This window comes from Taudactylus pleione, unplaced genomic scaffold (genome assembly GCF_031769625.1).
Source record: "Taudactylus pleione unplaced genomic scaffold, aTauple2 ptg001017l, whole genome shotgun sequence".
In the NCBI taxonomy this organism is placed as follows: Eukaryota; Metazoa; Chordata; class Amphibia; order Anura; family Myobatrachidae; genus Taudactylus; species Taudactylus pleione.
The window spans coordinates 2,434,841-2,459,391 of record NW_028285418.1 but is presented as its reverse complement, the minus strand read 5'-3'; the positions used below and the strand labels follow the sequence as shown (position 1 = coordinate 2,459,391).

General features: G+C 45.8%; 1 protein-coding gene across 1 annotated transcript in view; it reads right to left on the bottom strand.

Moving 5' to 3' along the window:
• Nucleotides 1–2,355: 2,355 nt before the first annotated feature.
• The window catches only part of MAP3K13 (mitogen-activated protein kinase kinase kinase 13), an 81,997-nt gene continuing 59,801 nt past the window's right edge, over nt 2,356–24,551 (bottom strand). The window contains exons 7-13 of the mRNA XM_088461095.1: nt 23,004–23,112; nt 20,630–20,739; nt 15,793–15,909; nt 13,270–13,407; nt 11,379–12,147; nt 9,188–9,556; nt 2,356–8,577 (exon numbers count right to left, since the gene is read on the bottom strand). Coding sequence (XP_088317221.1) covers nt 8,476–8,577; nt 9,188–9,556; nt 11,379–12,147; nt 13,270–13,407; nt 15,793–15,909; nt 20,630–20,739; nt 23,004–23,112 — 1,714 coding nt within the window. The 3' untranslated portion in view covers nt 2,356–8,475. The remainder of the gene's footprint in view (nt 8,578–9,187; nt 9,557–11,378; nt 12,148–13,269; nt 13,408–15,792; nt 15,910–20,629; nt 20,740–23,003; nt 23,113–24,551) is intronic.

Genomic DNA, 24,551 nt, shown 5'->3' with positions numbered 1-24,551 from the left:
AATCGGTGTTGGCTTAATTGTGGTGAGGTTTGTGTCTCGTTTATTGCAGGAGGTCAGTAAGTTTTACCCTTACCGGGCACTAAATGAAATGAGGTCAGTATTCAAGTTGGACGTTGGAGGTAGATTTGACGGCAATTTTCTTCAGTTCGACGCGTTTCTCACATCATGATTATCTATTGTATGACCTTGATCCTTCCCCTAACACTCTCAGGGGTCTATTTACTAAGCAGTGTTAGGAGAAGTGAAAAGTGATAAGGTGCCAGCCAATCAGCTCCCAACTGTCATCTCACAGGCTGTGTTTGAAAAATGACAGTTGGGAGCTGATTGGCTGGTACCTTATCACGTTTCACTCTGTCTCCTAACACTGCTTAGTAAATTGACCCCTCAGTCTGTAGCTTCCTGCCACACTATGACATTGCCGACACAGCTGTGTCCTCACTAACGTACTAACGCTGCTCCCATCAAGATCAGCCCACTCTACCTCCATGTCTGCGGCATCGGTATATTTTATAAAACCAAGCCAACAAACCTGACATTTGCATAATATGAGTGACTATTGTTCCATGACTTTAAGAGGTCAATTACAATAGCTATAAAAAGTGTTATCCCATTTCGGAATTTTTTTATTTTTTGGAAATTATGGAAACAAGAGGGATTTATTGGGGAACTCTTACAACTACCCAATTCAAAATATTTTAAAAAGAAAGCTTTTTTTTTTTAAATGGCAAATAAAAAAAGCAGACAATAATGAATGACTAAGCTAAGAATATTATAAGGATCGGTCAAGCGGTAGTCCCAAAGTAGCATAATTAACGCGTTTCGTTCTGGAATAACTCACAACTTCATCAGATGAATTTATGGGTTATTCCACAACGAAACGCGTTAGTGGCTACTGGACCGATCTTTACAAGATCCTTCGCTTACTGACTGCATTATCACAAAGTACCAAAAGACTAGTTTGCTACCTTTAGTAGATTTAGGGCCATGTTCAATTAGAGGCGAAAAGTCTGTTATCGGCGATAATTTATTGCCGATGACGTCATTTTCGCCTGTTTCAATTATCCTCATATTCAATTTCAAAGGCTTTTCGCAGGTGCCAAAAGTCTTTGTAAAAAAAACAGGGATAACTTTCCAAAACTGCTGAGGTGGCGAAAAAAAGTGAAAATTAGGGGTGTCGGGGTGCAGAATAAAAAAAAATAATCTGTGTTAAAAAAAATTATTCAGGACACCACGAAAAAGGTACTTTGTTTGGGGGAGAAAAAAAAAATAGGGGACAAACTTTAAAATTAGCGAAATAGCCTCAGGGATGTTCCCCATGTATGCGGCAGGTATTTTCTAGAATGCGGGTGGTTGCGGCAGGTGGATTTTTAAAAATCACTTTAGGGACTTATGCTTGAACCCATTTTCATGTACCCCAAATTTGATGGGACTAGTTATATTTCCCCAAAAAATAAGCTAAGTGCTATTCTTCACCACCTTCTTCAAAGCCGCATTTATGCACCTGCCGCGCCTGTTTAAAAACCCTGACTATCTTCAGCAGGCCAAATTGGGGTTACCTATAGTGATCCCCCATGTCAGACCATGTTTTGGGGGTTGACAGCATGATTTCCCCAAAAACTGACAGGACTTTCCGATACTTACCTTTCCGTTGGATCCTAATTGAATGCGGGGATAAGCAGGCACGCGCCCGATACTTTATCCCTGAAAAAAACGTCGATGCAGGCGAAAAGTCCGACCTCTGACTTTTTGCCCCCTATTGAATACGGCTTATAATATAATTTTCATTATTATATTTTTACAGCTATCATTACTAGGTTTACTTATGCAATACTAAACGGGCACAACCCTGACAGTGCTGTCTTAGGGCCTGTTTCAAAGATGGTTGGTAACTTAGTCACTCTCGCAATAGCAGTTGCGGGCATATGTAAATGCTAATCTAAGGCTTCCATTTCTGACAGCAACTAGAATCTGTGTAAGCCATCTCCCTGCATAGTCTGACAGTACAAATACAGTGGCTTGCCAGACGCGGAAAGTGCTGAGATAGACGATTTAGCCGCTAGATTTATAGCGTCACTTTGTTTTAAGGCACGTCCAACCGGGTATCGCCTTTAAAATAATTTGCCGCTTGAAAACTCGCTGCCAAACTGCGGAAATCCAGTCACTTGCCGCAACTCGCTGGCTCATTATACATGGCCTCAGCTTTGTATATATCATGTTTTTGCCACTGTAGACTTATACCTACCCAGCAAACCGCCTTCATTTACCTCACACCAGGGACAAGTCCACTCTCCCAGTCACACACACACAGACACATTGAGGAATAACGAGGCTGACAAGTCGGTAAGGTACACTGGCTGTTAATTCCATGCTTTTTGCTTTATTATTCATTCGGATTTCCCGTCCCCATACAAAGAACGAGGAAAGATCGGGCCGGTTCAGAGACAGATGTACAAGTAGGACAGCAGGACAAGATCGATGTGGGGAAAAGAGGCACGAAAATAAGAATAAATCCGTCACCACAAAATGGCGGCTTCATATGGAGGAGACAGTGTGATTACTAGGCTGTGCTGCTCGTCACTGGTATCAGCGAGGTAACCCACACGCCTGTCTGTAATGGCGATGCTACCCACTAATCTTCCAGGGCGGGAATATATGATTTTCTATCACTAGCAGCCTGCGTACAGTCTCTGCATTCCTACCCCACATAACAAACGCTGCCATCTACTTCACCATTGCTCTATGTTCCCCCAGAGGGGACGACGATGGAGCGGGAAAATAAGGACCAGAAGTGGGTAAAGTTGCAGCACAAAGCTACGTAGAGGGTAATGTAATTTATTATGGAGAACCATGATATACAGCAATGGATTATGTATACAAACTACATGTACCTCAGCAATTTTTATTTCAAGGCAAAATGTTACTTAATTTGGAGAACATTTCCCCTGACTGAGCACCATACTCCATTATTCGTACAAGTGTGCTTTATATTTTCTCTTAAGTATAAACGTACAGTACGTTGCCATCTGCAGGCTGTAACGAGGTACTGCACTCCGTAAAGAAATATGCTATATTTAATACATAGAGGGCATCGCACACAGGAAAAGCAGCTATTTTGCAGGCTGAAAGCAATATTCATGAGAATACAGCCTATCAATTCACTAAGACCTAGTGATATCACTCAAGCAACATTCATGAGAATATTCAGATTGATGATGCTGAACCGTGTGGCCTGTGGATGCACGCCATCAATTCATGAGGAACGCAGGACACCATTGAGGCACACTTGGTTCATACTACAAAATTGCTGCTTCCTCTCTGTGTAGGACCACCGTACGTCCCCCCCCAGGTGTATCGTATTGCAGGGCATATTCTTCATTTTGTTCCGGAAATGGGTCAGCACTGCACTGTATCTATTTCTCCATACGTCATTCACGTGTGCTTTCATTAAAGGGATATATAACATGAGTTTAGAGTGAGGCATATACACACCGCATAATCCGATGAGATATAACCCCGTGAAAATCCAGTGCTGTACCTCCACAATATTAGAGAAATGTGAAATAAAGAGCTAGTTTCTGACTTTCGGGATCCGTCCCTGGAATGAAGGCAGGTCCCTCCTAAGCGATCCAGGGCTCACTCTAAATTCATATCCGTAAACAATTAAATTGATCGTAAAAACCTATTCGCTCCCTTTCTGAACAAAGGTATAATTGTTCTGCCAATGACACAGAGACATTCCGATCTACAGAAAACCAAACCAAAAAAAAAATCATTACAGAAATAATGTTAATTAAAACATTGTATAACTTAAAATCTTAATGTAGTCCTGCTACATGACACAGAAAAAAAATTAAATAATGTAAATATTCATACAATACTGTTTTTCCCATAATAAAACATTTCCCTTCATTCTCCCTAAGGTGCTACGCAAAGATTAACACTCACAGTTCTCTGCCAGAGGCTGCTAACCTACAGAACTGCAGCGCTCTCCGGCATGGGCACAGTTGTTATGTTGGTACATTTAACCCACTTGCTGCTGCAGGGAAATTAAAACATAAGGAACGTTAGGCCTGATTCAGAGACGCGCGTTAATGCGATCGCAGCTGTGATTCGTATGCATCGCAGCTGCGAAAATATGCTAATGGTTCCAAAGCTTACCCGTGCCTAGGGACGCCCGCAGCTGTCTTCTCATATGCGCACGGGGTCGCTTACATGCATAAATATCGGTAACATCGACGCACATTTAGCGGCCATCTTTTTTTTGCGCCAGTTCTGACCTGCCGCAGCCTTGGGATCTCTCCTGGCACGCAGAGCTGCGTAGGAAATCGCATGGGCTAATTTATGCACCCCCATGAAACGGGGGTTCACAGATGGCCTGCGTTTTTCAGGCCATCCCCCATCACCACCCTGCAAAGGCTGACAGCCTGTCACTCACTTTGCAATGGATTCCTCTTCGTGTCCGTAGTTGCAATGTGATCGCTGGGCTTATACACATGCGCGATGGCAAACAATCGCTCGATCTGGGTGTGTAATCGCCGTTGCGTCCAGCTCTGGGTCAGGCCTATAGCACAGGAAGATTAGGGACTGATTCGCATACTGTTTGCAGATTTAAGGAGTAATTTTGCAGTGCATGGGACCATTAATAAGGGGCACTGTGTAAGCAGGAGCCTCATTATACATCCACAGACTCACAGCACTGAGACCATCTTGAAGCAGACTCGCCACCTACTCACAATGATGTCACTAATTCCCAGTGAAGTGATAGGCTCAAATCTGGTGTCGCCTGCAACTGGGCCGGATTAAGGGTCACATGGGCCTGGGGCTGAAAATGGCCTATACTGAGAAGTGGGGGAGCAGTGACCAGTACTGTGTGGGTGTGGCCAGTGCCATGTGGGCATGTATATCTAATACACTAATAGCCCCAGGCCCGGGTGATGGGGACATGGCCTAATCACGGGAGGCATGGCCACGCCCTCTTAGGGCGCTGTGCACCGGGGAGGGGGGCCCTGTGAGCCCCTCAGCCCGGCGTATAGCCAGTAGGGGGCGCGATCAGTGTGATCGCTCCCACAGGCATAGGAGCCTGCTGCAGCTGCTGCTTAACAGCCGTGAGCAGTCTCCCAGTGCTGACCAGCCCAGCGTGTGCTGGGCTGCTGTGATGTAAGAGGAAAGGGGGGGGCGGCTCCGGAACCAGACCCCTCCAGCAATCCCGGGTAATAGTACCTGTACCCCCCCCCCCCCCCCCCTCGGAACCCCTGGCCTCACAGTCTCCCTAATACATAAAAATAAATTTTGAGAGAAAACTAGAAAATACAATTATATTTATGATTTATGTTGACTGTTCGGCTGCCATGATGATGGGCCTATTTTAAAGTGGAGGCCTGGAGCTGTAGCTCCATCCGCCCCATTGTTTATCTGGCCCCGGCCCACAAAATGGCAGCCACTAGTAGTGTCTGCCATTTTGTGGGCTGCACCAGACTTGAGCTTATCACTTCACAAGGAGCTAGTGACACCAATAACTCAGCAGTCGTACTGGAAACCAGTGAATGATTAGCCTGACCACTGGTTTAATCCACGCAACAGCAGCCTGCACTGTGTACAGTAGGTGATGGATCCAGCTTTAAGAAGTGTCAAAAATCTAAAGGGAGGGATTTATCAAGCTTTCTAAAAAGGAGGAAGGGGAGGGAGGTGTTGCCCATAGCAACCAATCAAATTATATCTATCATAAATATAGTACACTCTATAAAATAACAACTAGAAGCTGATTGGTTGCTATGAGCTAAATCTCCTCCATATCTTAGAATAATGTTAAATGAGTAATAATTATTCACAATTATATGGCCAATAGGTTCCTTCGTATAAATACTCTTTTGTTAGCTATGTTTTGCATTTACTAGGTGATTATATAACCACGCGCCTTGTCATTATATCGAGACGATACTGGCACAATATAACTAGGGTGGTATATGCATGTAACATCCAGCAGCAAGAGGGTTAAATCTACAGAAATGTGTAAACAAATTCAAAATAATAAAATGCATTCCAGATTCAGGTGATTGCACTGAGATTTACACTGCCAGAGCCGAGTGTACATCTGTGCTCCAAGCGGACCGATCGCCTACAGACAGCGCCAGGAACTTGTGACATCAGCGAGCGAGGTATGACCTATTCCCTAAATCATATATCGGTGATGTCACTGGCTCCCTGGTGTACTGGATACTTCCATTCTCATTAATATTGGCCCTGCCGATAATAGGGTTGGCTCCACAGTGTGTAAGGAACGGGGTCACTTTTATGAAATAGTCACCTGAATCTGGGTCCTGAGGTTTTCAGGGAAATAAATTACCTGCCATAGTAATAAAAATATGGCTGAACACAAACACGCGCTCACATATAAAATAATGACAGAAAAAAAACAAAACAACTAAATAAACAGCGAAATAAACGGACACACAGTAAATGGAAGAATAATCCACTCCCTATGGTGAATTCTGATTGGCTAATTAACTTTGGAGTTACGTCACGAGACGGGCGACCCCTTTGACGAGTGAAAACTGGGACATGCGCAACTATCTGGGGTGCCTCGAAAATCAAATCTCTTCACAGCACCAAAAATGCCAAGGCTCTAGCCAGGAACACGTTTCCATTAGCCAATAACAAGTTCTGCTCCCTGTAATGGAATCTAAGTGCAGTGTTAGGGCAACCGGATCATAATATTAAGGGGAACAAAGAAAAAAAATATTCAGTCAACATTGTAAGAAAAGATGGAGGGGTAACAAGCCGGATAGTGTCTTTCCTGGGTTGCATACATTAGTTTTTGTTCCTTCAGCCTCTCTAGAAGAATTCAGGCCAATCCTGTCATTTTTATTGGAGACCTTCAGCCTCTCTAGAAGAATTCAGGCCAATCCAGTCATTTTTATTGGAGACCTTCAGCCTCTCTAGAAGAATTCAGGCCAATCCAGTCATTTTTATTGGAGACCTTCAGCCTCTCTAGAAGAATTCAGGCCAATCCAGGCATTTTTATTGGAGACCTTCAGCCCCTCTAGAAGAATTCAGGCCAATCCAGTCATTTTTTATTGGAGACAAACTGACCACTCAAGGTATCTTCTGAGGTAAGGAAGGGGCCATATCGTGCAGTAGGCGGGCTCGGTAGCAGGAAGTGCTCCAGGGGACGTCACTAGAATTAGCTCCTCCACACGTTCCTGGTCCCATCAGGGGCCACAGAGCTTCCTTGCCCTGGGCTGGCATAGCACGGTCCCATCTATCCTGCATGTTCACATCGTGTGCTTTTCGGTGGCTTTGAAAGGTGCACTGCAAGGTACTTTTCTACCTCTATGGGAACAGGGCATGTGTGTTTGGAAAGAGAGGAGAGGTCTTTACTATCAGGCAATGATGGGAGGTATGGCTGCGTTCTCTCCTGAGTGGGACTGCGATTGACCTCTCCACTCCCTCAAAAATCTCATCTGTCTCCAAGAGGGAGAGATAATGAATAGACATCGTAGGAGTTTTCCTAGTGCTGGTGTCTTCGAACAGAGTCTGTAAAAGCCCCAAAACAAATAACCGCTTAAAGATGGCCGCACTTCTGATCTGGACGTTATTGGGAAGCTCAGAGAGTTCTTGGGCGCCATTATCTGCAGCGGCTGACATTTTTAAAGAGTATGCAGAAAACATGGTTCATGTCTTAACCAGTGGTTCTGTCAGGAAACTACCGTGCTTCGTTACCGAATGTCAAGCGAAATTTTTCATTTGTCACTCGCCGCTCTTGCCGCCGTTATTTCTGTCCGCCTTCGCTTTTTTTGGGGGGGTGTGGCATGCACAGCAATACTAATGGAAGTGGGCGAGTCGTTTTGTCCGCAAACATTATTCTCAATGATACTGTGTGTTCTAGGCTTTGTTCTTAAGCAGAAGTGTAGGTCTCGGTCTTCATATAGTAAGGGCATATTTTCAAGATTATTTGAAGAATCAAAATTAAATATTTGGTCCCTGAACAAAAAAAACAAAAACAAAAAAAAACAGCAGCAAATCCTCCAGACATCTGCAGGTCCATCAGGAATTATAGCGATCCGTTCACTTAGTGCTATTATACTTTTCACCTTTTAAGTCTATCGTACCGTAAAAACGCGCACACAAAATAAAAATAAATATGGAATTTTACAGTACCTTGAACACAGTTTGTTACAATATTTATCCCTGCCATTCTTGGTTTGAAATGCTTCCTATAAGAAGCTTGTTCATTTTAAGGAGGGGACCCCAGCAAGTCGTTGGGCCCTCATTATTGCAGACTTCATGTAATCCTATTCCTAAAGGGGGATTTTCCAGGATCAGCAACACTATCTGCTGCTTCTCGCTCAGCGGCGGAACGGTCACACTCGGAGATGAAGGGGAAAGAGGAGTGGGCCGGTGAACTCTGGTCTACATTGCTAGAACAGTTGGGAATTTGGGAGATGTTGGGTCAGTGGAATACTGCTCTTTGCGCCTTCACCAGGTGGTGGAGTTGCCGGGGTTGTTGATTCGCACAGTGGCGTCAGAACATTCTCCATCCGAGGTATCGCAGTCAGACTCCGCAAAATTCCCTGGGTTCTGCAAACAGTAGAAAAAGCAACAGATTAATACTTGTGCCAACAATTATTCCCTCTAAGCAAGGCCTGGCCAAAACGTTGATTGCGATCTACCGGTAGCTTGCGGAGCTACCGCCAGTAGATCATGACCAACTTGCCTACAACAACTGGGAACGCTGGCCTCTGAAGCGATCAGAGGATAAAAAGAAGCTTCTGATCGCTTCAGAGGCCAGCGTTCCCAGTGATGCAGTGTGCGGGTGACGTCATGACGTCACCTGCGATGCGAGGAGCCTACGCACCATTGATCCAGTCAGCGGGAGCGGTGCCAGCGCAAAGTCAGGTAAATCCTGCACAGGAGTGTGGGGGCTGTTCTGCACTGGGAGGGGGGGATTACTACTAGGGGGCACTGCATTAGGGCACACTACAGGGGCACACTACATTGTTTGTCTGTTTTCCTTTTAAATTCTAAACTTTTCAAGACCCGATGCCTCAATGCAAGCTCTTTCGGACAAGGAGACAATCACAGGTTCTATGGTTCCTGGCAACCTCAGGGGTGAATATTCCAATTCTACAGTTTATAATGATGTCAATGTTGCCGAGATGAAGATGAAGTCTACTCAGGTCCTCCATACCTCGTAGCTGTGCTCCTCTGCACACAGTTTGCCCAAAGACATCTGAGTTTTGACTCTTCTCACTGCACACTCTTTGTCAGACAGCCCGTCCGACTGTGTGGAGATCTCAATGGGAATCTCCGGCGTCTGGGACAGCCGGTCTTCCAGCTTGTCGCCCAAGTGATCCTTGCGATTGCTGGCCAGGTCATCGGGGCTGTTGGAGTGGTCACTGGTGTTCCCCTCCTCCCCGTCAGACACTGAGAAGTTCTCTGAACTGAAGGTGGAATAGGACTGGCAAGTGCTCATCCCCCGGGGAGGTCTGTGTCTCCGAGGAAATTCAACCTCACTGTCCACCTCTCCCTCTTCCTCCTCTGATGATTCGTCTCCATTCTGTGGAGCAAATACACATTCATTATATTGGCGAGGAGAGGTTAATACAGTGGCACTGTACATTTGGCGACCAAGGAATGTCTAAAACACTTAAAACTCAATGCTATGGCTATGATATAAGATTTATCTGCAAAATGTATATCATCTATGACGTTACCTATTATATAACTGCTATTGTGTTTGTCTAGTGCAAAAACTGTGAATTTACCGATCATATAATCTGCTATTGTGTTTGTCTAGTGCAACCCCCCTACCCCCCCAGGACAGCAGTGTGTGCAAACTGCCTCCTCCCATGTGTAGGGAGACAGAGATAAATGGGAAGAAGAGGGGGAGAGAGATGGAAGAGAAAGATGGGGAAGAGGGGCTAGAGAGAGATGGGAGGAAGAGGGGGAGAGAGAGAGATGGGAGGTAGAGGGGGAGAGAGATGGGAAGAAGAGAAGGAAAAAGATTGGGGGAAGGGGGGAAGAGGGGGAGAGAAAAATGGAAGGAAGAGAAGGAGAAATCTGGGGGAGAGGGGCTAGAGAGATGGGAGGAAGAGAAAGATGGAGAAGAGGGGCTAGAGAGAGATGGGAGGAAGAGGAGATAGAGAGAGATGGGAGGTAGAGGGGGAGAGAGATGGGAAGTAGAGGGGGAGAGAGATGGGAAGTAGAGGGGGAGAGAGAGATTGGAGGAAGAGGGGGAGAGATGGGAAGAAGAGGAGAAAGATTGGGGAAAAGGGGGGAAGAGGGGGAGAGAAAGATGGGAGGAAGAGAAGGAGAAAGCTGGGGAAGAGGGGCTAGAGAGATGGGAGGAAGAGGGGCTAGAGAGAGATGGGAGGAAGAAAGGGAGAGAGATGTGATGAAGAGGAGGAGAGAGATGGGGAAAAAGGGGGAGTCAGAAATGTGAGGAAAAGGGTGATAAAGATATATGATATTGAGGAGACCAAGAGGGAGGGAGAGATGGAAAGAAGGCCGAAAAGATGGAAGGAAGAGGGGAAGAGAAAGAGACATGGGTTGAAGAGGGGTAGAGAAAGATGAGAGGAAGAGGGGGAGAGAGAGGAAAGATGGGAAGAGGAGGAGGAGAGAGATGGGAGGAAGAGGAGGAGAGACATGACAGGAATAGAGAGGGAGAGGAGAAGAAAGTAATAAACCCTTCTTGCGAGACAAAGAGGTTTCCTAATCTAATAAGAAACCATATTGAAACCAAGACCAAACACCCAGGTTGATGTCCGTAGAACACGATAGACTGCACTCTCCCAGTGTCCTGCTATACATTCTCACAGGATGACAGGATATGAATAGTCTATTACAATTACATTGCGACTAATCACTGCAGGGTCCGGGTACAAACTTGGGTCACTATTACAGGAAATGTGGCATTGGATGAAATTACTATTTTAATTATAAAAAGTGGAACAGATTTTATCCCGTCTAACTCACATAACAGACACTACAACTATTCTCCATGAAGAAATATGATTTTAAAATGAATTGTATGTAGGGATGTTGCAAGAAAAATGGAATACTGAAGTCAAACTAAGATTTTATTTCGACTGTTTCTATAGTGAATTATTGGCAAATTCATCAAGTCTTCACCCCAGAAGCTCGACCCTAGATGAGAATGCTGGCGGGAGAATCCGGTCCTGTCCCTCTCAGCAGCTTCTGTAGGCAGCCGCCTCACTGAGCCCTCACAGCCATGTAGGACATATACTTGCACTAATCTAATTATAGGCTACATTGCCAAAAGCCTCCGGCTGATCTCCACAAGCTCGATAAACGAGCTAAACACTGGCTTCAGATAAACATAGGCACAGCAAACGCAGTGAGGGATCAGCTGAAATTACCTTTCTAAGGGAACGTATTCTTCGTGGAAGCGCAGACGGTGTAGGAACGGTTAGGGAGCTCACACCTACAGCCGCCCTGATAATGGGGAATTGGTCAACACCACTCTGCTGTGTCTTCGATCCCTCTTCCATGTGGCTGTGTCTTGGGGAGTCCGATGGGTTCCTCTCAGGGTTCCTCAGCTCTGTAGTTTCACCTCTGGAGTTTTCCCAGGCTTTCTGGTCCACGTCTGGCTGTGGAGAGGTCTCAGTGCAGCCCGGGCAAGGGGTGTACGGATCCTGGTGACAGTAGTCCCAGTTGGCTTCAGATTGTATGCGGCTGTCCGCCTCCAGCGTAGTGGACAGAAGGTCGGGACTAGACCCAGACATGCACCGCTGAGCATGGCAGCTCAGAGGACTTCTAAGTGCAGCTGCTGGGCCGAAGTAGCGCAGGTTGTTGGCGCAGTTGGCTATATTTTGCCCGTGCACGTTGAGGGTTTGGTGGCGTGTCAACATGGGCTGGGCGGGTTCATGCCGAGGGCTGGGCGGGGTGAATAAGGGATGGTCAGGAGGCAGATTGTAAGTAGCTTGGGATGATGAAGGAGACTCCTGGTTTTTTAGAACACACAAGAAGTCCGCATGGCTGCCCTTGCTGTTGCCACGCCGATGGCGCGGCTTGCTTCGGTACCGACTCTTCCCTCCAGATGAGGTCTTTGGACTTCCAGACATGGGAGACAAATTAGGGGCAATTGCCTCTACGCTGGTAATTCCATCAGACTTCAACAGGTCCGGGCTGCAAAAGAGAAAAAAGAAAAAATGACGGTTACTCTGTAAAGTTAAAATTACTTTACCAACAAAGGGGTAGATGTATCAAGCCTTGGAGAGAAAGTACCAACCAATCAGCTAATAACTATAATTGTTCCAACACAGAGGGGGAGATGTATTATAGCTGCATGCATCGTGCCGCTATAACTCTTCCTGATTTGCCTCTTTACCGAGACAAAGCAAAAAGTTGTACTGTCGAGATGTATAAATATCTCGACTGCCGGAGTCGGGGAGTGAAAACTCCCCCGCCAGAGCCCACAGCGCATCAGCCTAGTACTAGTGCACGGTGTTTCACCTCCATGCCGGCTCCAATGGGCATGTGCAAGATTTTTGCAAGCGCCACAAGATCTCACGTGCAGCCGCAGCAGCCAGAGACAGTGCCATCCCTGCTGTAGGCTGTGGTGATAGGGTCACGACAGCTGCAGCAGTTGAAATTGATAGCTGCAGCTGTCGGAACGGTCAGTACCACTGACCGTTCATACAAGCACATCAGTGCTCCTATCTTGAAGACAGGAACGCCGATAATGACGGGGGTGCATAGCTCCCCTGTCATACTGCTCGCTTCCCTGCATTACTATGAGCAGTTAACGTTTTGCCCCCCCCATTGCCCCTTCATACATCTCCCCCACAGTCTGTAAAATGACAGATAGAAGAAGCTGGTTGGTTGGTTCTTTATTTCTCTCCAAGGCTAATGCTGGTGGGTACACACTGGCTGATACATTGGCCATTCAATTGAACAGACTATATATATCGTGGGCACGTCAGCTGGTGTGTACTAGCGATATGTCTGTGAACGACGTTTACAAGCATATCGCGCCGGCCGTGCAGAACGTCCGATGGCAGATATATCGGCACATTGTGCTGTGTGTACGGACGGTAAGTCGACCGCCCGTACACTTGCTGCAGGTTCCGCTGGTGAATGACATCACAACTGGGCGGCCACATGAAATTGTCTGCCTAATTGTGATGTCAGGCAAGGCACATTGGGCCAACGACTGGTAAGAGTGTATGCACTTACCAATCATCCTAGTGTGTGCCCAGCTTTAGTACATCTCTCCATAAATGATCATTAACATTAATGGCTACATACCGCCTCGTCTGAGTCACTGGCTTAGAGGAAGCGCCTTTCTTTTTGATCAATTTCTCGACAGCATTAGGATGAACTATTGGACGGACGGGGTGACGCTTGTATGTCCCAGGGTATTTTTTCTCTACCACCTGTTCACGTCTGCAGAAGTTACACAGTGTCTAATTATTATTATTAGTAAATATAGACTTTTTTTTTAATTATATCTGTTAATTAGGTCCATGTTGGAAATAACTGCTCATAGCAACATAAATATTTGCTAAACCTACATAGAAGAACAGTAAGTAACAATCTCACAATCATAGAGAAGAAAGTCCAGATACTGAGCTATTATATTGCATCCGTGGAACTAGCGCGATACCTTATCACTGGCTGTAAGTTGAGGGGTTTTGTGACGTCCTACAGATGTGTCCTCATACACTGTGGAAATAGCGCCTCTCGGCGCGCCACTGGGTCGCACCACGCGTCTTTTTTCGCTCAAAATGTGCGTCTTATTCGCATAAATAAAACAACTGGGAGCGACAAAACTACATCGCTAAATGACACTGATCAATGTGATGTGCGACATTTCTACGTCTGTGTGCGACTGCGTCTGAATCCGTGTACAATGCAGCAGCCGCGACTTTTTCTCGCGCCAAGCTCCGTTGTGCTTCCTCTGTGACTTTGTGCATGTTCAACCACGTGCCTGGCGTTGTCGCATAAAATGCGGCCACGCCACCATGGCTTTCCCTGACATGGACGCATCTGATGCGACCAGTCACACGCTCACGTCCCGGCCCCTCTGCAGCCTTGGATCACCCCCCCCCCCCCAGTATCTGCCGATCACTGCTGGTCGCAATACCGGGGACATATAAACAGCAGCGCCTCCGTCCAGGGGTGTAGTAGTTATTACCGCCGGACGCAGGGCCGGCGGTTCAAATCCCGACAGCGGCAGCCCGGCAAGGGTGAAAATCCCGATCGTCCCTAAGGCAAGTATCGCTAACCTAATTCTTCCCCCTAACCCTAACCCTCCCTTAGGGGTGCCTAACCCTAACCTCCCCCCTCTAAGTGCCTAAACCCAACCCCCCTTCCCCGCTGCCTAAACCTAAGTCCCCCGGGGGGGTGCCTAACCCTAACTTCCCTCCGGGGGTGGCTAACCCCCCCCTCCCCTAGCCAAACCCAACCTCCCGGGGGGGGTGTCTAACCCTAAATCCCCCCGGGAGCACTAAAACCTAACCCCCCCCCCCCCCTGCGGCTGCCCGCGCCCGGCTTACCTTCGTTCGGTATGCCGGGCGTTGGTCTTCCTGCGTCTGGTTAATGACAGGCGTCGAGTTTTCGACGCCTGTCATTAGTACCACGCCGGGATTAGAGAGTCTGGAAGCTGGCAGTCGTCATTTAGACCGTCGGCTTCCCAACTACATCCCCCGTCCGACCATCAAAATATATCGATGTTTCCATTTCAAGAAACATTGATATGAGATTGCTGTGGTTTTTATTATTTATAAATGTAAGATTTCATTAGTATTACACATGATGTGAGGATGGATTCTGTGGCATTGATAGAACGATCTCTGGCCAGTTCTAAAATTAGAGAAGTAGTCTCTGCCACGCGGACCTTCTGTAGACGACAACTGCGCACGTGAAGTAGTATATACTATGGGGACGATTCAATTCAACGCGATGTTGAATAGCCGTGGGAGGGAGCTCCTGAAGCTATTCAATTCACCGCGCTGTTTGGGCGCGCTAAGGATTTCTTCTCGCACCCCCCCTGGGGATGCGAAAAGAAATCCGACCAAAGTGCCGGGCTAGAACTGTTTTTCTGCGTAGCGCGGTGCTAACAGCCGCGCGCCCGGCACTTTGGTCAGAGAATGCCGGTTAACGCGCCTTAACACCCTTGTTAAGGCGCCATAACCGGCATTCTCCGACCACACAGCGAACTGAATTGAATAGCTCCGGGAGCTCGCTCCCGGCGCTATTCAATTCGCGTTGAATTTAATTCCCCCGCTATGTGTTTCTTTTACATAAAATCGTGTTGGATAAGTTTTAAATAGATGTTCTTGACCTAATTCAATCATAAAATAACCCAATAACAATTTCTGAGCAGCCTTTGGATACAACATTGGCCAGTTAAGAGGTTAAACGAATTCCTGCGCAGTTAAAGTCGCAGCCCAGCGTCTATAGTATACATTGAATGGTGTCTTGCTGCGTCTACAATATGGATGAGATGTAAAATGTAAAGAAGAGGACGGCGTGCTGTACCTTTTGGGACTGCTCAGTTGCGCCGGTCATTTTGCGCCGTATGGCGTACGATGCTGAGTGTATAAGGCCACATCTGTATGTCTATTAGTCAGGCGTGGGAAGCAGAGATGGAAACCTCTATCCTGTTACCCAATAAAGGGAACTCCTGTCTCTATCACTGTCTTACACTCAGCTATGCTGCACGTAATGACATGGACCATTGCACAGTATTACTAGTGCTACATTACACACATTACTATGTATTATGTGTTCAGGACATTGGTGACCGACCTAACTTGGCTCATATACCTGATTAGCTCCTTCTCGCGGACCTCCAGCTGCAGCATGATTGCGCTAAGCTCCATGTACAGGTTATTCGCTCTCTCCAGCTTACGTTCATAGTGCTCGCGGATATCCAACGCATGTCTGGCGGAACATAGGGTTATAGCTCACACACCACTAGCTGGCAGGAATAACATTACAGTGACAAGTGATGGGACATGGGCTGCACTACAATTACTGTAAGATTTGTACGGTGGGAGTAGGGTAGGTGTGAGGGTGTGTTAGTATGGGTAGTATAGATGGGAGTAGGGTAGGTGTGAGGGTGTGTTAGTATGGGTAGTATAGATGGGAGTAGGGTAGGTGTGAGGGTGTGTTAGTATGGGTAGTATAGATGGGAGTAGGGTAGGTATGAGAGTGTATTAGTATGGGTAGTATAGATGGGAGTAGGGTAGGTATGAGAGTGTATTAGTATGGGTAGTATAGATGGGAGTAGGGTAGGTATGAGGGTGTATTAGTATGGGTAGTATAGATGGGAGTAGGGTAGGTATGAGAGTGTATTAGTATGGGTAGTATAGATGGGAGTAGGGTAGGTATGAGGGTGTGTTAGTGTGGGTAGTATAGATGGGAGTAGGGTAGGTATGAGGGTGTATTAGTATGGGTAGTATAGATGGGAGTAGGGTAGGTATGAGAGTATTAGTATGGGTAGTATAGATGGGAGTAGGGTAGGTATGAGGGTGTATTAGTATGGGTAGTATAGATGGGAGTAGGGTAGGTATGAGAGTGTATTAGTATGGGTAGTATAGATGGGAGTAGGGTAGGTATGAGAGTGTATTAGTATGGGTAGTATAGATGGGAGTAGGGTAGGTGTGAGAGTGTATTAGTATGGGTAGTATAGATGGGAGTAGGGTAGGTATGAGGGTGTATTAGTATGGGTAGTATAGATGGGAGTAGGGTAGGTATGAGAGTGTATTAGTATGGGTAGTATAGATGGGAGTAGGGTAGGTGTGAGGGTGTATTAGTATGGGTAGTATAGATGGGAATACAGTAGGTATGAGAGTGTATTAGTATGGGTAGTATAGATGGGAATACGGTAGGTGTGAGAGTATTAGTATGGGTAGTATAGATGGGAGTAGGGTAGGTATGAGAGTGTATTAGTATGGGTAGTATAGATGGGAGTAGGGTAGGTATGAGGGTGTATTAGTATGGGTAGTATAGATGGGAGTAGGGTAGGTATGAGAGTGTATTAGTATGGGTAGTATAGATGGGAGTAGGGTAGGTATGAGGGTGTGTTAGTATGGGTAGTATAGATGGGAGTAGGGTAGGTATGAGAGTGTATTAGTATGGGTAGTATAGATGGGAGTAGGGTAGGTGTGAGAGTGTATTAGTATGGGTAGTATAGATGGGAGTAGGGTAGGTATGAGAGTGTATTAGTATGGGTAGTATAGATGGGAATACGGTGGTTGTGAGAGTGTATTAGTATGGGTAGTATAGATGGGAGTAGGGTAGGTATGAGAGTGTATTAGTATGGGTAGTATAGATGGGAGTAGGGTAGGTATGAGAGTGTATTAGAATGGGCAGTATAGATGGGACTCAGGGTAGGTGTGAGGGTGTATCAGTGTGTGAGTAGTATAGGTGGGAGTAGGGTAGGTGTGAGGGTATATCAGTGTGTGAGTGGTATAGGTGGGAGTAGAGTAGGTGTGAGGGTGTATTAGTGTAGATAGTATGAAAGGTGGGAGTAGCAGTGTGAGTAGTACTGGTAGGAGTAGGGTAGGTGTGAGGGTGTATTAGTGTGGGTAGTATTAGTAGGACTAGGGTAGGTATGAGGGTGTATTAGTGTGGGTAGTATTAGTAGGACTAGGGTAGGTATGAGGGTGTATTAGAATGGGCAGTATAGAGGGGACTCAGGGTAGGTGTGAGGGTGTATCAGTGTAGATAGTATGAAAGGTGGGAGTAGCAGTGTGAGTAGTACAGGTAGGAGTAGGGTAGGTGTGAGGATGTGTTATTGTGGGTAGTATAGGTGGGACTAGGGTAGGTATGAGGGTGTATTAGTGTGGGTAGTATTAGTAGGACTAGGGTAGGTATGAGGGTGTATTAGTGTGGGTAGTATCAGTAGGACTAGGGTAGGTATGAGGGTGTATTAGTGTGGGTAGTATTAGTAGGACTAGGGTAGGTATGATGGTGTATTAGTGTGGGTAGTATTAGTAGGACTAGGGTAGGTATGAGGGTGTATTAGTGTGAGTAGTATTAGTAGGACTAGGGTAGGTATGAGGGTGTATTAGTGTGGGTAGTATCAGTAGGACTAGGGTAGGTATGAGGGTGTATTAGTGTGGGTAGTATCAGTAGGACTAGGGTAGGTATGAGGGTGTATTAGTGTGGGTAGTATTAGTAGGACTAGGGTAGGTATGAGGGTGTATTAGTGTGGGTAGTATTAGTAGGACTAGGGTAGGTATGAGGGTGTATTAGTGTGGGTAGTATTAGTAGGACTAGGGTAGGTATGAGGGTGTATTATTGTGGGTAGTATAGGTGGGACTAGGGTAGGTATGAGGGTGTATTAGTGTGGGTAGTATTAGTAGGACTAGGGTAGGTATGAGGGTGTGTTATTGTGGGTAGTATAGGTGGGACTAGGGTAGGTATGAGGGTGTATTAGTGTGGGTAGTATTAGTAGGACTAGGGTAGGTATGAGGGTGTATTACTGTGAGTAGTATTAGTAGGACTGGGGTAGGTGTGAGGCTGTATTAGTGTGGGTAGTATTAGTAGGACTAGGGTAGGTATGAGGGTGTATTAGTGTGGGTAGTATCAGTAGGACTAGGGTAGGTTTGATGGTGTATTAGTGTGGGTAGTATTAGTAGGACTAGGGTAGGTATGAGGGTGTATTAGTGTGGGTAGCTCTAGTAGGACTAGGGTAGGTATGAGGGTGTATTAGTGTGGGTAGTATCGGTAGGACTAGGGTAGGTATGAGGGTGTATTACTGTGAGTAGTATTAGTAGGACTGGGGTAGGTATGAGGGTGTATTAGTGTGGGTAGTATCAGTAGGACTAGGGTAGGTATGAGGGTGTATTAGTGTGGGTAGTATTAGTAGGACTAGGGTAGGTATGAGGGTGTATTAGTGTGGGTAGTATTAGTAGGACTAGGGTAGGTATGAGGGTGTATTAGTGTGGGTAGTATTAGTAGGACTAGGGTAGGTATGAGGGTGTATTAGTGTGGGTAGTATTAGTAGGACTAGGGTAGGTATGAGGGTGTATTAGTGTGGGTAGTATTAGTAGGACTAGGGTAGGTATGAGGGTGTATTAGTGTGGGTAGTATTAGTAGGACTAGGGTAGGTATGAGGGTGTATTACTGTGAGTAGTATTAGTAGGACTGGGGTAGGTATGAGGGTGTATTAGTGTGGGTAGCTCTAGTAGGACTAGGGTAGGTATGAGGGTGTATTAGTGTGGGTAGTATTAGTAGGACTAGGGTAGGTATGAGGGTGTATTAGTGTGGGTAGTATTAGTAGGACTAGGGTAGGTATGAGGGTGTGTTAGAATGGGCAGTATAGATGGGACTCAGGGTAGGTGTGAGTGTGTATCAGTGTAGATAGTATGAAAGGTGGGAGTAGCAGTGTGGGTAGTATTAGTAGGACTAGGGTAGGTGTGAGGATGTGTTATTGTGGGTAGTATAGGTGGGACTAGGGTAGGTATGAGGGTGTATTAGTGTGGGTAGTATTAGTAGGACTAGGGTAGGTATGAGGGTGTATTACTGTGAGTAGTATTAGTAGGACTGGGGTAGGTGTGAGGCTGTATTAGTGTGGGTAGTATTAGTAGGACTAGGGTAGGTATGAGGGTGTATTAGTGTGGGTAGTATCAGTAGGACTAGGGTAGGTATGATGGTGTATTAGTGTGGGTAGTATTAGTAGGACTAGGGTAGGTATGAGGGTGTATTAGTGTGGGTAGTATTAGTAGGACTAGGGTAGGTATGAGGGTGTATTAGTGTGGGTAGTATTAGTAGGACTAGGGTAGGTATGAGGGTGTATTAGTGTGGGTAGTATTAGTAGGACTAGGGTAGGTATGAGGGTGTATTAGTGTGGGTAGCTCTAGTAGGACTAGGGTAGGTATGAGGGTGTATTAGTGTGGGTAGTATCAGTAGGACTAGGGTAGGTATGAGGGTGTATTACTGTGAGTAGTATTAGTAGGACTAGGGTAGGTATGAGGGTGTATTAGTGTGGGTAGTATTAGTAGGACTAGGGTAGGTATGAGGGTGTATTAGTGTGGGTAGTATTAGTAGGACTAGGGTAGGTATGATGATGTATTAGTGTGGGTAGAATTAGTAGGACTAGTGTAGGTATGTGGGTGTATTAGTGTGGGTAGTATTAGTAGGATTATGGTAGGTATGAGGGTGTATTAGTGTGGGTAGTATTAGTAGGACTAGGGTAGGTATGAGGGTGTATTAGTGTTGGTAGTATTAGTAGGACTAGGGTAGGTATGAGGGTGTATTAGTGTGGGTAGTATTAGTAGGACTAGGGTAGGTATGAGGGTGTATTAGTGTGGGTAGTATTAGTAGGACTAGGGTAGGTAGGGTGTATTAGTGTGGGTAGTATTAGTAGGACTAGGGTAGGTATGAGGGTGCATTAGTGTGGGTAGTATTAGTAGGACTAGGGTAGGTATGAGGGTGTATTAGTGTGGGTAGTATTAGTAGGACTAGGGTAGGTATGAGAGCACATTAGTGTGGGTAGAATAGGTGGGGGTTCGGTAAGCACTACTAGAGAGATGGGTTTTCAACTAGGTTTTATAGACTTGACAATGTAACAATAAATGAAATGTAACATACAGTAAGAGGAGATATGTAATCGTGCACAGAGAGAATTGCACCTTAGTATATAGAAACTCACCGCAGTTCCTCCCTGCGCCTGCGGATCAGCTCCTCATCCAGGCGGTGGATACAGGTCCCTTCACTCTTAATCTTTTCAAAATGCTTCTTCACTTCCTCCCTCCACTCAGCCTAACAGTGGGGAAAGGAAGATACATTGTGACCATTGGCCTTACATAAGGAGTATATAGATCATAATCAATACCAATGAGAATATTGTGTTGTGGGAAAAAGAACAACTGTTGTTATACTGAGCTAAATGAAATGGGAACTCCCCCTTCCGACGGAAATGTATTTTGTATTGCCTTACAGGTACCTTCCTGCAACATTTACTAAACACATTGATTTTCCAGGGTCATATTTTAATGTAGTAATGACTGGCGCAAGTAGACATCCTAGGGATGACAGTCTAAGTGTGCACAGATGATATAAATATATTGCTAAAAAGCACAGAATAAAACTAGTAAGGGATAAAATCACGATATTCAGTAAAAGTTGTAGAATAGCATGCATAAAACAAATAATTAAAGTAACATGAAGGTGGAAAACCCTTTTATCTACAGGATGAAATAACTAGCAGAGTAATGTGCTCAGGCCGCCTACGCCCAGGTTTCTGTATATATGCTTATCCCCATTGGGGTCATCCAAGGTGAATAATTAATCATAATTCATTTAGGGTAATAAACTCTTTAAATAAGAGCATGTACAAGGGCCACAAAATAAACTGTGGAAGCGACACTGAAGATTGCCCTAAATCTATGCTGTCATTGTAACCATCAGAACCTGCCGGTAATAAGAATCAGATTCTGAAGGTAACGGGGAACCTTTACAGTTTTACATTAGTGTTGCCATGGACAGGAAGCCACTATTTGCCTAAAGTAAGGTCTGCCGAGGAATAAAATGCAGAAGGTATAATTCCCAGGACATGCCACAGAAATAAAGTACACAAGGTGAAAACACTACTGATTTTGATTCCACATAGCACTTAGTGAGTATCATTCTCATGCTGCACTGAATTACGCTTTACAGCTGTAAGCTTGGAATAGAACTACGTATAAGCAGTCATGAGTGACACTGGGACAAAGGGTGGACAAAGGATATGACTGAGGGCTAGCGGAGTAGTGCAGGAAAGATATTCCAACAGTTTGAGGCACTGGATAAATGAAGCAGGAGAAGAATGGGGAGAAGATGGGTGGCTGTGGGTCTTGAAAGGCTTTTAAAGCCCTTTCAGAGTAGCTGACAATACAAGAGATGCATAATACGCTCAGAAATGTTCCAGCCAGTTCAGCCGTCATTAGAGCAGAAAAATGGGCTATTTCTGTCTGCTGCTGAAAAGCCAATGAGTCACGTGCCCCGGGAGGAGGCTGCTGCAGCGAGTCTCCAGTTATCTGTAACACACAAGACGTGCGCTGACTCACCTGGGGGCTTGCTGCAGCACAAAAGGCGGAATGGCGTGCTCTGTTCCCCTGCCTAACCTACATCTTCCTCTATCAGAATATAGGAAGGAAGGAGAGGGACCACCCAATCAGCTGCTGTCAGCACACATTATCTCTCTGATCTAAATAAAACTTCACTGCGTTACTGGGGAAGTATCTCCAAGTGGCTGGAGTGTGTTCTTCTGTGGTTCTACAAACTGAGGAGAGGGAGGGTTTCTGTACGAAATGAATGCCATACTGAATAAGGACATGCACCCATTGTGATAAGGTCACTTACATATATACGCAGGAATCATACAACTATACTATGTAGACAAAAGTGATAGGACACCCCCGCACAAGCATAATGGTCCCATGCATATCACTGCACACGAGTTCCAAATGGCCACTAATGTGGCGGTTTCGACAAGAACACTTGGTAGGGAGGCCCAGGCACTTGCAGTTCTACGGAAACAACAAATGTTTTTATCAGAACGACAATGTCACCTGTCATGTTTCCAGGGCGACGCTGGACTGGTATACAGAGCATTCAGTAACACGGATGGACTGATCAGCTCAGAGTCCAGATCTTAACCCCATTGAGAACATCTGGGAAGAATTGGAGTGACGGGTGCGTTCTAGACCGACTCAACCTTCTTCAGTATCACAGTTGGTCACTATACTTAGGGCGGAATGGCAAAGCATAGCGCCTTCTGCTGTCCAGGAACTTGCGGACAGTTTGCCAAGAAGGCCATCTGCAGTAATCACTGCACATGGTGACCTACAAAGTACTGACGTCAATAAACTCTTGTTGATCTGTTTGCTGTCAGTGTTTAATCACTTTTGTCTACATAGTGTATAATACTGGTCTGTGCTGGTTGAATGCTTGTCGGTGATTGAAGCACTGGACACCTATGAAGTGCCAAGTTCCTGCCAGGTGCAGTACGCACAGCGGAAACCAGCATCACATGGAGAATATACCTGTGACTTGAAGTAGGTCTCCTGTGGTGTTCCCAAGACGTCAGCGGAGGCGATGTCCAGATGCATGAGGATCTGTCGGAATGAGGGGCGGTTCCTGGGCTTGCTTTGCCTGTAGAGTGTAGTACGGTGAGCGTTACTATGCACGTCCTATACATCCATGCCAGCCTTCCCATAGTTACACCCATCTGCATACAATTGTCAGTGGCACGCTGATATTGCATAAGGAGGACTTTTGGGGGGGAGATGCACCAAGCCTTCTGAGGAGTGGGGAAGTGGACAAAAGGAGAAATTGCCAACAGCCACCAATCAGCTCCTAGCTAGCATTTTTTTCAAGTACATTCTATAATGATAGGCAAATGCTGATTGGTTATTATGGGTACCCCCCTCACTTACCCACTTATTAAAAGGCTTGATACATCTCCTCCTATTTCTAGTATAATGTGACTGCATTCCATGGTCATAATACAATACTATTACAATTTACATTATGAACTCATAGGGAGGTGATTCAATTAGCTGCAGGATTTTAGATCCTGAGTAAATTGCCCAGAGATCTGGAATTAGTGCCAGCGGTAAGCCTGCGACTTGCCCCGAGGGTGAACCTTAAGCAAATATCTGCTCGCACTCTCCTGAGGTGCAATTAGAAATCTGCGTTAACTAGACCTTCTGGGGCTTATCCCACGCAGTAATTGCATAGCTCTGGGCACTTAACTCGGGAGCTATGGCTCACCGCGCCTTATCCACGTTCTTAGCGCAGGCAGTAATTGCATAGCTCTGGGCACATAACTCGGGAGCTATGGCTCACCGCGCCTTATCCACGTTCTTAGCGCAGGCAGTAATTGCATAGCTCTGGGCACTAAACTCGGGAGCTATGACTTACCATGACTTAGGGATGTTCTTACCACGGGAAATAACCCTGGAGCTAAAACCCGGCGGTGTCCTGTGGCTAATTGATTCGCCCCATAGATGAATTCAATCATAGAATAAGAACATATACTGAGAAATGATCTAACATCCAGAATAAAGTGGCACTGAGCAGCTGGACTAGCAAATATAAGTATTTTAAGAACATATGTTTAAACAACATGGAAAGATTGTCATTTACTAATTATCATCTCCTTAATGTCTATCGATGATGTCACAGAGACAAAGCATTGCCGATACAGCTATATACTACAATACTCCATTAGGGCAATGTGTGAAAACAACCCTTTGTTAATGCTGTACTGCAATATACTGATCCTAAGACTAAAGGGGGAGATGTACCAAGCCTGGGAGAGAGACCAAGTGGAGAAATTGCCCAAAGCAACCAATCAGCTTCTAACTGTCATTTTATAGACTGTGCTAGATACAGGATAGTTAGAAGCTGATGAGTTTCTAGGGAAACTCCTCCCCTTTGACACACTCTAATGTTTGATACATCTCCCCCATACACTGCGCTAAACAAATGACTGAAGCGAATAAAATAAATAAGTCCCCCCTACCCTCTAAGCATCCATGCGTTCCCAACCACGGTCCTCAAGGCACACTGACTGTCCAGGTTTTAAG